The 16955-nt window shown below is 49.3% G+C and overlaps 1 protein-coding gene across 1 annotated transcript; it reads right to left on the bottom strand.

Moving 5' to 3' along the window:
- Positions 1–7495: 7495 nt before the first annotated feature.
- Positions 7496–12247, bottom strand: CRYBB3 (crystallin beta B3). Its single transcript, XM_039861932.1, has 5 exons — positions 12158–12247; positions 10589–10707; positions 9503–9635; positions 8492–8634; positions 7496–7841 (listed from the first exon to the last, which is right to left on the bottom strand). Exons 1-5 carry the CDS (start codon positions 12230–12232, stop codon positions 7676–7678), a joined length of 636 nt encoding a protein of 211 aa, XP_039717866.1. The 5' UTR covers positions 12233–12247; the 3' UTR covers positions 7496–7675.
- Between the last annotated feature and the right edge of the window lie 4708 nt (positions 12248–16955).

The raw sequence follows: 16955 nt of genomic DNA, 5'->3' as shown, positions 1-16955 counted from the left end.
AACACCCGCACACACGCATGCACGCACGCACGCACACAGGCACGCACACTCCAGCCCCCTAGCCAAGCTGTTTCTCTCTGTAGCACTTCTCACCACCTAACATTATGTTACTTTTTTATTTGTTGTCTTTCCAATTAGAAGATGAGCACTGTGAGGGAAGAGCCCTTGTCTGCCTGATTTACCACCGTATGTATCTCCAGAGCCCAGTACCTGACACAGTAGTTGCTTTTATTAGTTTCCTAAGGCTGCTGAAACAGAGGACCAAAATGGAGTGGCTAAAGCAACAGAAATTTGGAATGTAAAATGGTTCAGCCTGTATGGAAAACAGTATGGTGGACCCTCAAAAAATTAAGCATAGAATTACCACGTGAGCCAGCAATTCCCCTTCCGGGCATACATCAAAGAGAATTAAAGCAGCAGATACTTATATACCCATGTTCATAGCCACACTATTCGCAATAGCCAAAGCGGGGGGAAGCCCCCCAAGTGTCCATCAATGGATGAATGAATAAATAAAATGTGTATGTCCATGCAATGGAATATTATTCAGCCCTAAAAAGGAAGGAAATTCTGACACTTGCTACCACATGGATGAGGCTTGAATATATTGTGCTAAGTGTAATAAGTCAGAGACAAAAGGAAAAATACCATATAATTCCATTTATATGAGATTCCTAGAGTAGTTAATTTTATAGAGACAGAAAGTAGCATAGTGGGTACTAGGGGCTGGAAGGAAGAAGGAATGGGGAGCTACTATTTCATGGGTGCAGAGTTTCAGTTTTGCAAGATGAAATCTGGAAATGGGTAGTAGTGATGGTTGCAAAACAATGTGAATGCCACTCAACTGTACACTTAAAATGGTTAAAGTGGTAAATTTTGTAAGGCATATTTTACCACAATAAAATAACATCAACATCCTCTTGAAATGTACTGCCTCACAGTTCTAGAGGCTAAAATCTGAAATCAGGCTGTCAGCAGAGCCGTGCTTTCTCCCTGATAGCTAGGGGTGGAGTTTGCCCACAATTCTTGGCTTGTAGAAACATCACTTGTCACATGGCTGTCTCCTCTCTGTGTGCCTTCACATCATCTTCCCTTGGATGTGTCCTTATCTCCCCCTTTTATAAAGACGCCGGCCATATTGGAATCAGGTCCACCCTAATGCCCTCATTTTAACTTGATTGCCTCTGTAAAGACCTTATTTCCAAATAGGAGCACATTCTGAGGTCCTGGGGGTTAGGACTTCAACATATCTTTTTGAGACACAATTAATATTTTCAGAACATACGAATGGATTCAAGACCTGATTGTGTCTCAATAAATAAAAAAAAAAAATGCTAACATGTAGATAGTATGAGATCTCATCATGAGTCAGGCACTGTCCATACTTTCCTCTTTTGATCTTCTCAAGAAACCCAAGAGGTAAATGTTGCATTTATTAATCATTCCATTTTATAGAAGAGAAAGTTGAAGATCAGGGACATTAAGCAACTGGTTCAAGGTTGCGCAGCCAGCAAGTAGTAGAGCTGGGCTTTGTGAATTGAGCTCCTACTAAGATCACTGGAGGACCCTCTAGCTGCTGTCTCATTAAATTCAGTGCTCACAACCATCTTTGAAATAGATATTATTGGTTTCTCCTGTTACAGATAAGGAAGCTGAGGCTTAAAGGGGTCAAATAACTTGTCCAAGGTCATATAGCCAGGAAGTGGTGGAGACAGGATTTGAACTCAGGGCTCTCGAGACTCCAAAGCTTTCACCTATGTATTTCCTTCCTCTTACCTCAGTTTTCTCACTTGCAAATTGAAGTTTCCTTCTCCTTCATACTTGTAGGGATTTAAATATTGTAGCATTCATAATTATACCCTTCATAAAACGAGCCAATCATGAGGTCCTCAGTAGATCTTCCAACCCACAGAAAGTATTCAGTAACTGTACCTCTTCCATTATTTATTACGATTGCTTTTGTGTGAACTGCAATATTTTCAAAACCTTTGATATTTATTTTTTCTTCATCCTTTCTCAAAGGTGTGAGGCCAGTAACCTGGCCTGTTTAGTAACCGGGGTGTTTCTCTATATTCATTCATTCATTCATTCATTCATTCACTTCCCTATCTTGAGCATGTACTACATGTCAGCAGTGAACTCAGTGGGGAGTGATACAGACAGGGTCCTTGTCCTGGTAGGGCTTACAGCTGACAGATTCTTCAGCTCTCAAAGTGCTTTGCTTGCGGTGTGTCCTGGGCCATTTGCTTGTCTAAACAATGAGATCAATGAGAGCTGGGCCAAGGTTCAGTCATGTTTGTATCCTCAGCGCCTGCCTAGGGTACGGCACATAGGAGGTGCTCAGAAAAGATTTGTTGACTGTCTGAATTAATGAATGAATAAAAAATGAAAAGATGAGTGAAGGTGTCTTAGTTTGGGCTTTACCAGAAGCACACTCTGAGGTAAGCAAGCATTCAAGTGCAGGTAGTTTATTTGGGAAGTGATACCAGGAAGTATTAGCAGGAAGGGGGACAGTGAGGGAAGTCAACCAAAACATGGTGTATCAGTGAGCAAGTTACCACTGGGTCTTCTTGATATTAAGTAGGGTCATGTCACTCCTTCTGGCCAATGGTTTCTGAACAGATGTGACAGCTATAATTTCCAGGTCAAATAATTTTATTGCAGGTGCCAGACTTCCCAGTACTTTCTCTTCCATTGCCTTGAGATGGTGCATTGCAAGGTGGCAGAGCCTTTCTCCATCAGCTATGGTCCATGAGTGACTATGTGGAGCAGAGTCCCCTTCTGACCAGCATTAGATATGTGGCATGAGTGAGAAATAAGCCTTCGTGGTCAGAAAGCACCAAGACTCGGGGGGAGGTGGTGTTTGTTATCCAGCATAGCCTCACTGATACACAGAGAGAGAGAGCTTGGACCCTCCTCTCTGCCTCATCTTCTCTTCTCACTGCTATGAAGAGGATAGGCCTGGGTGTCCCCAAACACAGTTCGATCCTCACATACAGAGCTAGAAGGAGCCTCAGAGATCAAATTGAGACGTTTTCATCTCTTTCAGCCCCAACACTCCCATCTCATAACAATTATTCTGTGACATTCTTGAAATAAAATTGATACCATAACCACCTACATACATGCTTTCAGAATAAATTAATATAGAAATGTCCTAATTATAATATCAAAGAATAAAACGAAATGTATAATTATATGTATTTCAGTATAAAAAGGTTTGGACACAGCTCTACTAGATGATGTGAAAGACAAGTTAGGTAGTTGTGCTACTTACAATGGACCAGTTTGAGTAGGAAGTTAACAAGGAACAGAATGTGTGTTTGACATTTTCATATCCCTGTGAAGAACCCTCTTGAACATAATACAGCCACACGTGCAGATTGGCCCAGAGGTGATTTATTGGTGATGCAAGCACCACAGGTGACATTGCCATGGGTGCCATGATTTTCAACATGGGGAGGAAGGCTTAGTAAAGTTCCAACCTGAGGGTGGGGGAGCTGGGGCACTTATACTGGGATTCCTGAGTCATTGGATGACAGCTATTCCTAGTAGATGTTAACTCCCCAGAATACCAACTGTCCCCAGGCACACAGGCATGCAAATGCTGGCAGCTGGAAGTGGCCCTCACACACCAACACTGTAAGTTCTAAGGAATATAGGGAAGCACAGATAGCAGTCTACAATCATCCAAGGGCAGATGAAAAACACCCAGAGTAAGGTTGGGGAGAGGGGACAGTCAGCAGCAGGAAGTGACAAGAGGCCCCCAAGAGACCCAGGAGTGTGAGATGCATTCACTGAGGTTCACCAGTGGTGGACCCCTAGGAGAATGCCCACAAGCCTGCCACCCAGCTCTCGTGAGTCCTAGGGCTCCAGTCCTGTCCCCGAGAACTCTGCTCACACCCTGGGATCTGCTCTCCCCCATGAAGGTTTGTCACAGCTTGGATTCTCCAAGCTTGGCCACAGAGCCTAGTTTCCCTGTTTCCACTGATGTCCCCCATTGTCGAGTAACTGGGAAGTCCCTCTGCTCCATACAGACAGGGAGCCCACCCCCCAGGGCCATCACTTTTGATAATGAGGAGCAGAAAGATGAAGTCTTAGATAGCACACACTTTGTTTTAGCCATTGTCCTCAACCCTTTCTGCAAATCCAACTCATGTTAATACAGCAACCTATGAGATAGAGAGTGTTATTATGTCCATGTTACTGATGAGAAAACTGAGGCACAGAGAGGTAAATCGACTTGCCCCAAGGCACACAGTAAGTGGCAGAGACTGGAAAGGAGCCCAGGTGGTGTGGATCAAGGCCCCCACTCAGGTTGCCTCTGATCCCTTGACCATACTGTTTCCAATCATTAGGCAGGTGAAGTGAGTTTCTGGCCCTGAACCTCACTCTCATGTCACCGAAGGATACGCTGCTTCGCTGTCCCTCTCAGATTCTGCCCCTGCGTTAGACAGAATTTAAGCCTTGGTTGGAGCTAAGAACAGCCTTTTAGTGTTAGATAGGCCTGGGATCTAATCCCAGCTCTGCCGCTCCCTGGCTATGTGGCCTCGGTTGGCCTCCCATCTCTGAGCTTCTGAGGCCATTAGGAGGATTAAATGGGGTAATGCATGGGAGCACCCACACAGAGTAAGCGCGCCCTGACACAGATGGTTATTATGAGTTTGGGGCTTTGGATATTGGTGACCTCTTGGGTCTGCCCTGGACCTGGGGATCTGGCTGAACTGCTCCAGATCCTGGGACTGAGCCTGACCCTGGGAGTGAGGGGGCACACTGACCCACAACTGTGTTGGCCTTTTTACAAGCCTTCCCCTGCCCCCTTACCTGGGAACCAGTCCTGGGCCTTCTTGGTGTCAACAGAGACCAGGCACGGGCAGCTCCAGACCCAATGCCTAGAACATAGTAAGTGCTCAGTAAACAGTAGCCACGCCCACAGCCAGCAGCAAAGCAGGCTTCAGTCTAGCCAAACACAGCAGCAATAGCTGAGGGTGGGGAGAAATGAGCTTTGGAGATGGACATGAATTGGAGTCCTGGTCCCATCACTTAAAATCTGTGGCCCTTGGGGCAATTGACAGGCATGCGTCAGAGATATTGTGAGTTCAGTTCTAGATCAGTACAATGAGCAAGTATAGCAATAAAGCAAGTCCCAATCTTTTTGCTTGTGGAGATTGTGCCTTCAATTTGTAAAAAACGCAGCATCTGTGAAGCACAGTGAAGAGAAGCATGCTAAAACGAGGTCTGCCTATACTTCAGTACCCTGGGCCTCAGTTTCCCTCTGCAAATGAGGATCACTATCACCTGTCCATAGACTAGAGATGATGCTATAAAGCACCTACCTGCCCCTAATGAATGCATCAGAGTGTGGGGGGCTCAGGAGCAGATGTTCTAGAGCAGGAGTCCCCAGCCCTCAGGCCGCAGACCGGTATCAGTCTGTGGCCTGTTAGGAACCAGGCCGCAGAGCAGGAGGTGAATGGCAGGTGAGCAAGCAAAGCTTCATCTGTATTTGCAGCCGCTCCCCAGCGCTAGCATCACCGCCTCAGCTCCACCTCAGATCATCATCATTAGATTCTCACAGGAGCACCGGTCCCTGGTGCCAAAAAGATTGGGGACCACTGTTCTATAATAAACACACAGGGTTCAAACCTAAGCAATACTGCTTTCTATCTGTGAAACCCTGCAAATGAGATGCTGCCTCTCTGAGCCTCAGTTTCCTCATCTGTTAAATAGGATAAGGAACCATACATATCTTTCAAAGTCATTCTCAGGATTCAACAAGATGATGTAGGAAAAGCCCCAGCATTGGGTCTGGCCTTCAGGAAGCACTAATTTATAAAGCATGGCAAGGCCTCTATGAGAGAGAAGAGGGGGTGCGTCCTGATGGGAGGAAGCGGTGAGGAACAGGGGGTTGCATGCATGGGAGGTCAACCCCTGCCTTTCATCTACCCCATTGCTGGGTGCCCCTTACCCCCAACCTCCCTTCCCCCCCAAGCTTGAGGCCCCACCCCAGTTCTCTCCTGCACACCAAAGTAAAGATAATTCGAGGTGACTTCTTGACTATGCATATATTTTTTTAAATATGCAGTTCTGAAGGAAGAGAAAATTGCCGTATTCTTTTCAATGGCTTCCTTAGGCCCCTACTGGCCTCCCACACACCAACTGCTTATGTGTGTGTGTGGGGCGTGGGGGTCGGAATTCAAGGGCTGGGACAGACACTGGGCTGGGCATGACAGGGGAGCAAAGTCAGGGAAAGGAGGCAGGATTGGCTCATGGAGGTGGGAGGGGTGGGGCTGGTCCCACTATGGCCACATTTATGCCTGGCATTGGCATGGCATCCCCTTTGGGCTGGATGAAGCCACTGAGGATCTGAGTAGTGACAGTGGTAGAAGGTGTGATGGGGGCTCAGTGCCCCAGTCAAGGCTACAAAGGCCTCTGGGCAGGGGATCAGAGTTACCGGTGCATGGAAGAGATGGGGTTGGGTAACGACACCATCATGGCTCACCCAGATCTCTGCAGTAGCCTCCCGACTGGTCTCCCTGCACCCCCTGGGGCCCCTCATCTGTCTCTTGTGCCACAGCCAGAGCCATCCTATTAAACCCCAAGGCCGATCATGTCTCACCCCCTTCAAACTCTCCATGGCTCCCACCTCACTCACAGAAGTCAGAGTTTCCCAGAGTCTGTGGACCTCTAAATGCCTTAACCCCACTGCCTCTCTGGCCCTCTCCCATTCTGGCACTTAATCCTTTCCAGACCTAACAGCCCTCTTGCTGTGTCTTCATCACCCAGTCACACTCCTGCCTAAAACCTTTGAACCTGTTATTCCTCTGCCTGGAACATTCTCATGGTTCATTCAGATATCAGCTCAAATGTCACTTCCTCAGATCAGCATTCTCTGTCTACACCTCCTCATCATCTTCCATCCTCATACCCTGCTTTCTTGTCCTTTGTACTTACCACCTCCCAACATTATATTCAAAATATACTTGTTTATTTATTTTCTGTCTCTCCCATAGAAGGTGAGCTTCATGAGGGTAAGACTTTGTTTTGTTCACTGCTGTGTCCTCAGGCCTTGACCAGGGCTTGGCATTTGCTGAATAAATTAATAAAAGCAGACTGATAGAGAGATGGAAGGGGAAATGATGGATAGATAAATGGATGGGAGAAACGATGGATGGATGGATGGATGGATGGATGGATGGATGGATATGAATGAATGGATGGATGATGGATGGATGGATGAATGGAGAAGTAATGGATAGATGAATGGAATGAAGAATGAATGGATGGAAGGGCGGGAGGAAGGGAAGAAGGATAGATGGATGATGGACCGAAGGACAGATGAAGACACAGACAAGCAGAGAGACACAAGGTGTGGGCAGAATGTACATGCAGTTCCGCCTGGAAAGACTAAAGCTCACACAGCTTTCCCTTGGGGGTCTCAGAACCCTCAAGTCCCAGCCCCCTTCGGCCTGCTCCTCCCACAGGCTCCGCCCCAGGCCTGGACCACTCAGGAAGTGACTGCGGAGGAACATGGCAGGTGGGGGACCGGCCCCAGGCTTTATTGAGCAGATTCCGGGGAAGGGTGGACAGGCAGGCCCTCGCCCAAGCCCTGGAGCCTCTTCTTCTTGCCCTTGCTGCCCCCCAGGGCAGGCCTGGGCCACTGGGGCTTGGGTGCCCTTCAGCTGCTAAGGAAGCAGCCCCGCTTATGCCACTTCTGGTCGCGGATGCGGCGCACGGACTGCAGCTGCGGCTGGTTGGCGTCCCACTCGTTCCAGTGGCGGTACTCGCCTCGCTCGAACACGTACTGGCGTCCGCGGTAGCCAGGAAACTCATAGCCAACCCACCTGCCGGGATACCAAGGTTGGGGTGAGGGGGTTCTGCCTCCGGTCTCCTGCCTCCAGCCAGAACGATGCTTTTCAAGCCAGCATCTGACCGTGCTTAGATGTACCCTCAACTGAGGTATAGTCACCGGCGAAGGGAAGATGATCCTAAGATTGCATTAACAGAGATACTAAGCCTAGAAGGAGCGAGGTGATGAACTTCCTCTCCCATGTACTGTTCAGGCCACACCTAGAGAACCACATACATCCTAGGCCCCCTGATAAGGACAAGGATTGTGAAAAGGAAGAAAAAAAAAATCAGAAAATCAGTTCAAGGGCCTGGGGATGTTCAGAAAAGGAGCGGAGACTTCCGTGGGAACAGCTGGGAGGAACAGATTTCACTTGATTAAAAAATAAATACATAAAACTCTCTATAAGTCACGGCTTCTTGGAAATCTCGTGGTCCAAGAGAGCTAGCGACTCATGGGGACTCAAATCTGACTCTAGGCCAGGACGGATCATGAGCCGCTGACTTGAATGAAGGGTCTCCAGACGGCAGGAGCAAGAACCATCAGCTGTCTGGGAAACAGTGGACAGATTCTGTTTGGAGCCAGAGGAGTGACTGACCAGAGGACGCGCCAGGGGTGGGTGAGAGTGGGGATTGGGTCCCTTACGTCCCATTGACGGCCCGGATGCTCGCCACACGGTCCTGGAAGCCGTGAGCCCAGAGGCTGGGCACGTCGTCGTCCACTATCTCCATCTTGCGGCCGCCGAACGCCGGGCTCTCAAACAGGTGAAGCTTGTGATCCGGACCGTCCTGGGGGCGAGGTCGCGGCATGAGCCGGCCACTCCCATGCCCAGAATCGGCTCAGGCAGTTTCCAGGTGGGGAAAGAATCAAGATACCGCAAGATAACACCCACCCCAAGCCCCTGCCTGAGGGAGGGGATTCACGAGGGTGCTCCACCCCCTAACTCGCTACAGGAGGAATGCGGTCTTGGGAGATTCCTCCGGAGCTGGCCTCCTTAGGGACCTTAGAGCCAGAGAACCATGAAACCGAGAGGAGGCCTTTCCCGTCTCATTCAGCCCCATCAGTTAGCAGATAGGGAAACCGAGGCATGGAGAGGGTGGAAGATCAAAACTATTAATGTAGGAGCAATCCCTCGTTACTAAACCAGGCTGATTCGGTCTTCCCAGATTTCCCCCTCCCACTGTCCTTGGAGGGGCATCAGCATTGTGACAAGAAGGGGCTGGAGCAGCCACTGAGTGTGAGTGAAGTGGGTGGGAGAGAAGAGAGACATTTTAAAGTGTCACGTGGACCCAGTCCCTTTCAGGTGTTTTAAAAATGCGGGGAAAGGACCTGAGCTGTTTTACAGTTACTTTCTGAAACTGTTTTCCAGACTGTGTTTCTTTGACTACAGTACTCATCTGAGAAGGGACCATATGGCTCAGAATTTTAATAGGATTACCGAGGGAAGCGTCAGTGACATGCTGGCTAATTCAACATGTGAATCCTGATGTCCCGATCCCCAGCCCAGTGACCATTCGATGACCGAGTTTTTCTGGTCCTATGCCAGGACCACACTGCCCAAGACCTCAGCTGAGCTTGTAAAACGAGCTGGCCTGACCAGCTCCCAGCATGTCCTGCTTCTCGAAGTTCCTTGAAGGGGACAGGCGCTGCACTTACAATGTGCAGAGGCCGAAGGGACAGGAGGCTGTCACTGTGGTGGCTGTTGGACCAGGCGTCCCAGCGAGGGTAATCCCCCTTCTCCAGGACAAACTGCTCCCCACGGAAGGCTCTGCGCTCAAATGCCAGCCACCTGTAGGAGGAAAGAGGCTTGGCTCATCTCTGCTGCAGGTGAGGGAGGACCCAAGTCTAGTGAGAGAAAGGCCTATAACTACTGACCTTTGACCTTGTACCCTCCTGCCAAACCTACTACTGATCTCGGGTCCTGTTATCGAAGGAGCTACTAGGACATACTGGGAGCTGAGATTCTAAACCAGACAACCATGCTAGGAAATGGTACTGAGAATCTATTTTATGTGCAGCCTCTGTGTACGGAGCTTGGAAAAATCCTTTGCACAATATCTGGCACATAGTAAGAATTCCACAGATGACTTATTATTATTATTCCTGTTATATTGTTATTATTTATGTGCATCATTCCACTCATTTTGCAAAAACTCTCTCTGAAGTACCTCCCATTGTTATCCCCACTTGACAAATGAGAAAACAGAGGCCCAGAGGGCGAGCACCTCGCCCGGGATCACCCATGTCAGTGCCAGAGCCTCGACGTTCCATCCCAAGGTGAGAATTCAGAGCTCAGCTGGAACCTGCTTGCCTGGGGGCATGGACTGGACGCTTAACCACTTTGGCCTCAGTTTCCTCATCTGTCAAATGGGGATAAGAATGAGATCTCTCTCCTAGGGCAGTTGTGAGAATTCAGTGATGATGCAAGTTACATTTAAGATGTTATACTTATTATTGAAATTATAATGATTAAATCCCACTTGTCAGGCGCTGAGCTAAGTGCTAGACTGTCTTCCTCTGTTCTCTTTTCACTGAACTCCGCTATTTACCACAGAGATCGAGAGTGATGAGGATTCTAAGACAAACGGGTCAATTCCCTCACTTTATTGAAGGGAACACTGAGGCCAGAGAGGGGAAGGGAATTGCCTAAAACCCCACAGCGGATCCAGAGCTCGAATCCAGACTTCCCGACTCCCAGAAAACTCAGGGGTGTGAGGAGGGCCTAGGGGTCCAGGTACTCACGGCCCTGACTCCACTTGGATGGAGCCCACCTTCTCCAGCAGGCTGTCTGTCAGGTTGGGACACTCGGCCGAGAGCTCGCACCGCTTGCCCTGGAAGTTCTCCATTTCGTACACGATCACCTGTAAGGGCAGTGTCCTGAGTGTCCCCCAGGGTGGGGCTTCCAGCCCCAGCCCCTGTGGTGCGGTCCTCCTTGGGGCAATGAAGGGGAATACGGTCCATCCACTCCATCAACTCAGCTTTGTACCAGCCCTGAGCCAGCACAGCCGCACGCTTGCACTGTCCCCTGGTGGCCATGGAGGAGAACGCCTCCAGGAACCTCAACTCAATCAGGGGTTGCCGCTCTGATAACCTGGCAAGAGCTAGGCGGGAGCCTAAATACATTGATGACCGGAGAAAGGACTGTGGAGAAATACAGTTGCTTATGGCCAGGAGGGAATGCGGGATTCACTCTAAACTTTTCAATCGAGGCCAGAAATCTATATTTCCCTTAATGTGAAATATCCTCATTTTAAAAAGCCTGTGTAGGACAGACAAAATGCCAGTTTGCAACCTCTGGATTGAACTTCACCTACCCAGGCCCCGAGAGAAAGGGGCTGCAAAGGCAAAGGAAGGCGAGGCCTGTCTCACCTGCCTAGAAGCACAAACTGTCTTTGTAGAAGGTCTCTGGGAACCATCTACTCTTGGGTTATTTTATAGAAGGCTCAGAAAGGGTAAGTCACTTGTCCTGGGCTGCATAGAGATTTGGTGGAGGCACCAGGATTTCTTAAGTCAGCCAGCTCTTTCCTCTCCAACAGTGGCTTAGACAGGGCAAGGCCCACATGTGCCAAAAGGAGGCAGGAAAGCCCGGCAGTGGTCCACTTCCCTGGTAGGCAGCTACCTCTGGAGACTTGCCAATGGCCCTAGAGGTCACTAGACAATGCTGCGTGCTCCCTAGGAGGAAGCTGAGGGTCTGCATGGCAAGGCTGGCCTGATGTCACCATGGATCAGGCCCAGAGGCAGGCAGGTATCTGCTCCTCATCCCTTCCCAGTCTCTGTCACTCTGGTTAAAGCCACCAGCACATCCTCAGAAATGCCTCTGTCCCCAGTTATTGCCTTAGTCACCCCACCCTTGGGCAGTATGCAATTAAAGCCCTGAGAGATAGCTTAGAGAGGGCGGAGCAACAAACTCCAACTCCCTGTTAGCTGGCCATGGCAATGGCACCTTCATTTAGTTCTCACACCAGCTCTGAGAGCTAAAGAGTATAGGCATCATTCCCATTTCAAAGATGGGGCTTTTGAGGCCCAGAGAGGGCTGAGAACTGGACTGAGATCAGCAGGAGAGTCAGTGCCATGACTTCTGAAAGCCTTGGGCCTCCATGCCCTGTTGAGATGGGCAGGGTGTGTGTGACCAGTTCCATCTTGCAGACAAGGACACAGGAGAGGGAGGATGCAACAGTCATAAAGTGAGTTTATGGAAGGGAGTGAGGTGTCCTCCTGACCCCAGCTGACTCCTTTCTGGAGAGAAGCTGACCCTGAGGCCCAAGAGCAACCCTGGGCCCAGAGCCCCCATGTCCCCTCCCGGCCCAGTACCTTGTAGTTGCCCCCAAGGCCTCCATGGCTCTTGCCAGCTGCAGCCTGCTCCGGCGCTCCGTGCTGCTCTGCCATTTCCCCGGGAACACCTCTGGCTTCAATCAAAGAAAGATGGGTCACCAGGTCCATTCGAGGATGAGCTACAGAACCTTGCTGCCTATGAACACGGTCATTACTCATGGCTTGCATCGTCTTTCAGTCATTCAACAAACATCCACTGAACACCTACTGTGGGCCACAGGGACTGGGAGAGTTAGCGGGATCAGAATCCCCATTTTGCAGAGGGGAACCCAGAGGCCTGGCAAAATGAGGCCACTTCCTTGAGGCCGGGATTGAGCCTGGCTCCAAAGCCCTTCCCCCTACACCCAACTGCTCCCCCAAAACAGGGTTCTCAGAGCTCAGTGCAGATACCACCTCTGGAAACTGGTCAGTGGGCGGGCTGGGGTGGGAGATCCTCTACAGAGATCTCTCCCATCTCACACCCCAGGCTGCAGTCTGTTGTTCACTCATTACTCTGTTCACCAAAGTTTCCATGAACATCTACTTGGTGCCTGGCCCGGTGCTAGGTGACCAGGATGAACAGGAGACCACAGACTGGTAGGAGATGGACAGACAGACAAACATCTAGAGAAAGCAAGACGTTGACCAGATCCTGGGACACATGCTTCAGCTTAGTTTCCATACATCATTTGGTTATTTATTCTATATGCATTTATGGAGCACTTACTGTATACCAGCTACTTAAAGAGATGCAGATACAGACAGCTCCCCTTCATCCGTATGGGACCATGACACACAATATAGGCCTTGCAGTAGTCACGTGGAAGGGGTCTCCTGATTGTCACACACACAGACACAGGACTGTTCTCCAGTTTATCAGCACAAACGAGCACACACACACAAACTCATAAAAGCTCCCATGGTCAATGTACATAGCCACATCCCATCCGCTGCCCAAAGACAGCCTTCCTCTCTCTCTCTCTCTCTTTCTCTCCCCCCTTTCTCTCTCTGTCACACACCACACACCACCACACACACACAGCCATCTCAGACTACAATAGTGGCAATAAGGCACCTATATCTACACCCCACACCTGTCTGCACACACCCACAGCTTCTGCACGCCCACTCCTGGTACATACAGCTGCATGACTCACATACTCAGGACACAGGCCCAGCGATGCAAAGCCTGCTGGCTGTTTGTCCTGCCTGTGCCCGGCATCAGGAGGAACTCGGGCCTGGTCTGGCCCAGGGAAGATTCTCGAGAGGCATGGAAGCCTCCAAATTTACCCACCCCCCTTCCTCAGCTGTGCTGTCTTTGCAGGCTCCCTGCCTTAAGCACATGCCCAGGGGCTCGAATTTGGTCGCCACCCTCTGACACCAGCTGGGTTTGGTGGCTATCTGGGTCCTCCCTCTCAGCTCTAACCCTCAGTTCGTGAAGGGGCCAGCTGTGCACACCCCCACGAAGACCACTGAGGGTCTGGGCCTGCTAGGGCATCTCTCGCCTCCCTGCCCCGCCTGTCCCCGAATAAACCTGTTGCTGTCGCCTTTCGAAGAACGGAGGGGCCAGCACCGTCTGCGGACAGTCTGCCTTTGCAAGGAGCATCCTATTTATGGCTGCTTTCTGACAGCCCAGCACATCCTGGCCTGCTGAGGCAGCGGCCTGTCTACCCGATTCTGTTCGAATCATTTCACTCCAATAGCGGGCCCAGGGAGGCCCCAGTGCCTCTGTGTCCTCAGCCATGGCCTCTGATGACTTCCTGGGGGCAGACGGACCTCATCAGCTTTGTGGGAAGCACCGGACATGGGGCATGGGGGTGTAAAGTTCTCCAGTGACCTCCCCCACTCTCTTTCTTTGGCTTCTTGGTGTCACCATCTTCCTATTGGGATGCATGACATCCTCAGAAAGGCTCCAGTTCTTAAGTGAGGAATCCCAGAATCCCTCAATTTTTCTGTGTGCTATGTGGCCTAAATTTCAAGTCAGATCCCCTTATACATACCATCCAAATTAGATGCAAATCCAACCATTTCCATGGGATGCTGTGACAGACCCTCCAAAGATTGATTTTCTTCATGGAAAAGGCATATACGAATAACAGCTGTCATTTATTGAAGACCTACTATATGCCAGCTTCCTGAGCACTGTGTTCACTCCTCTTTAGGGGAGGCATTATGATCCCTATTTTATAGCTGCTTTGTAAACTGAGTTCAGAGAGGTTAAGTCACTTACCTAGGTCACACAGCAAAGGAAAAGGAAGGGTTGGCTTGCTCCAGGACCCAGCTCTTAGCCTCAAGAGCAGTAAAGGTGATCATGACAGTCACCTTATTTATGACAAAAAAAGATCCATGTACTTTTTAAGTGTCTGACAAAGTATAACTTTGCCCGTGGTAGGTATTTAATGATTATTAAATGAATAAAATGAGGGACAAAGAAGTGAACTGTTAAGCAACAGGGTTTTCTTTTGTTGTTGTTTATTTTTGGTAAAAATCCTCAAGTCAGCATATAACCCTGTTACCTCGCATCCCTGAGATGCTGGCAGGACACTATGGGTGACAGCTGGACTTGAGAAACAGGTGGCCCTGTGTGACCTTGGGTGACTTACTGAAGGTCTCAGAGCCACAGTCTCCTCATCTGAAAATGGAGACCCTGTTCTCTACTCAAGCTATTGAGAGATCATAAAAGCAAAGCACTCAGCACAGTCTTAACTTTCTTACTGGTATTCACCAAAGGTCCTGCCTACTATGGACAGTTCAAATCAAGGAGCAACTTCCTGGGGGTGATCATGGAAAGCAGAGTTGGTTTCGACTGCCCAACTTGGAAATGCAGTCACCACCTGCTAGGGGTATAAGGCAGAAGACAGAGGTGGGGACAGCCTACAGGCACGACACCTTCCCATCAGAAGCTTTAGGATCCCGAGGACCTCTACATGCCCAGTACTTTCATGTGCCACATTTCCTTAACCTATAGAGTTCTCAGCCCCAGCACTACTGCTGGGGGGAGTCAGATCACTCTTTGTGGTGGGGACTGTCCTGTGCTCTGTAGGATGTTGAGCAGCATCTGTGGCCTCTACTCACTAGATGCCAGCAGCAACTCCTTCTCCTCCATGTGATAACCGAAAATGCCTCCCATCATTGCCAGATGTCATCTGGGGAGCACAGTCCACCCACATGAGAACTACTGCCCTAAACTCTTGCCCACTCACGCCACTATCACCAGATTTATTTGGGAGAAGCAATGCTCAGAGATATCCCACAGCCAGGAGGTGGCAGAATGAGGATTCAACTCCACGCTGTATGGAATTCCTGCTTCGTGTCCGCGGGGCCCCCTCTCCCAGGACCCCAGCCACCCCCTCCCGCTGCCTAGCCCTCGGCTCAGACAACAGACCGACTCAGCTGGTGACAGGCATGCATGCATGGGAGAGTCCATTCATTCACACTGACACACGGACTTCTCCAATGCAACTTGCATCAAAGCTTTATTTGCTATTTTCATAGTCTGAATGCAACATCTCTGTACATGCAAAGGTCATCTTGTTTTATGGCAGTTGACTAGATTCCCAACTGCTCTTGATGTGCGTATGAAACCTCTTTACAGTTACAAAATATAAAAGCACTTGTCGACATCCAGTACTCTGTGAGGTCCAGGGAACCCCATTATTTTAACATTAAAAATATACGTTTTTCTAGATGAAGTCTCAGTCACGCGATTAGAGGTTCTTTCTAGGATTGGATAAAGTGCCTCTCGTCCGCCTTCTGTTCGGAACTTCTACGGCTTGTGAATTCATAAGGCAATTGCAAGAACGCCAGCAGGCAGGAGGCTTAATTTTCTCCTACACACAGAACTCAAGTTCCTTTTCTCTCATGACCCAACTATCTGATGAAGGGACACAGAAGAAAGGTTAGGAAAATATATAGTATATTGATATATATATATATATTTCCACTCCATTTTACAAAGCATTTTGAGGATCAACGCCATCTGGGAAGTACAGGACTTCTAGGATATCGGTTTGATTTAGGAAACAACACAGTACAAAATACCTTCCATTGAACACAATATATTACTTTTGTAAGGTCCCTTATTTACAGGATCTATAAGGCTATGTGGGATGAGATAATTAAAAAGCTCAAATTCTTCTTTAGACAATGGCATAATATTTTGAGCAGGTGTAATGTCACTGGAGATTGTCAGAAAAGCCAGTCTGATTAGTGGAAGATGTTGCGGCACCACATACAAAGGTAACTGAGGAGATTCTGGGAGGGCGACAGGGAGAGGCTGAGAGGTTAACCTGCCGGAAACTTCAGGTTGACTTTCCAGAGCCTGGCTCTCTATCTCGCTCCCTGTAGGGACTGACCCAGACCAAAGAAATATCTAGAGGGGTACTGGGGGCAAAACGATGTACACACTGGCTGAGACCGAGCATACTCGTTCCAGTCTACATTTCCAGAACCTTGGCTTGCCCAGAATTCCATCAGAGAGGCTCCTAGCAGCGACTGGGCACAGAGCTCGGACGCCCCACTCCCTAAGGGCATGGAGCCCAAGGTGGATCGCTGTCCAGATGTCCAGGGGGTCCTGCCTGCTTCAAGTGGCTCCCTCCACCTCAGTACTGCTCCTCCGACTTCATGGCATCACGATGCCCTGGGACTTTTGCTTTCCCCTTTTAACACATGGTGGAGAAGGAAAGGCACAATCAGAAGCTACAGAAGGTTTCTCCATTACTGAAGTGCTTGCCACGGCTTCCATTGGAGGGTGGGTATTTATCACTGGAGAAAGCTTTTCTCTGGCCACCTCCTCTCC

The sequence above is a fragment of the Pteropus medius genome, unplaced genomic scaffold (genome assembly GCF_902729225.1).
Source record: "Pteropus medius unplaced genomic scaffold, Ma_sr-lr_union100, whole genome shotgun sequence".
Classification (NCBI taxonomy): domain Eukaryota; kingdom Metazoa; phylum Chordata; class Mammalia; order Chiroptera; family Pteropodidae; genus Pteropus; species Pteropus medius.
Note: the sequence above shows the minus strand (reverse complement) of the source record. Positions and strands in the feature narration are given on the sequence as shown.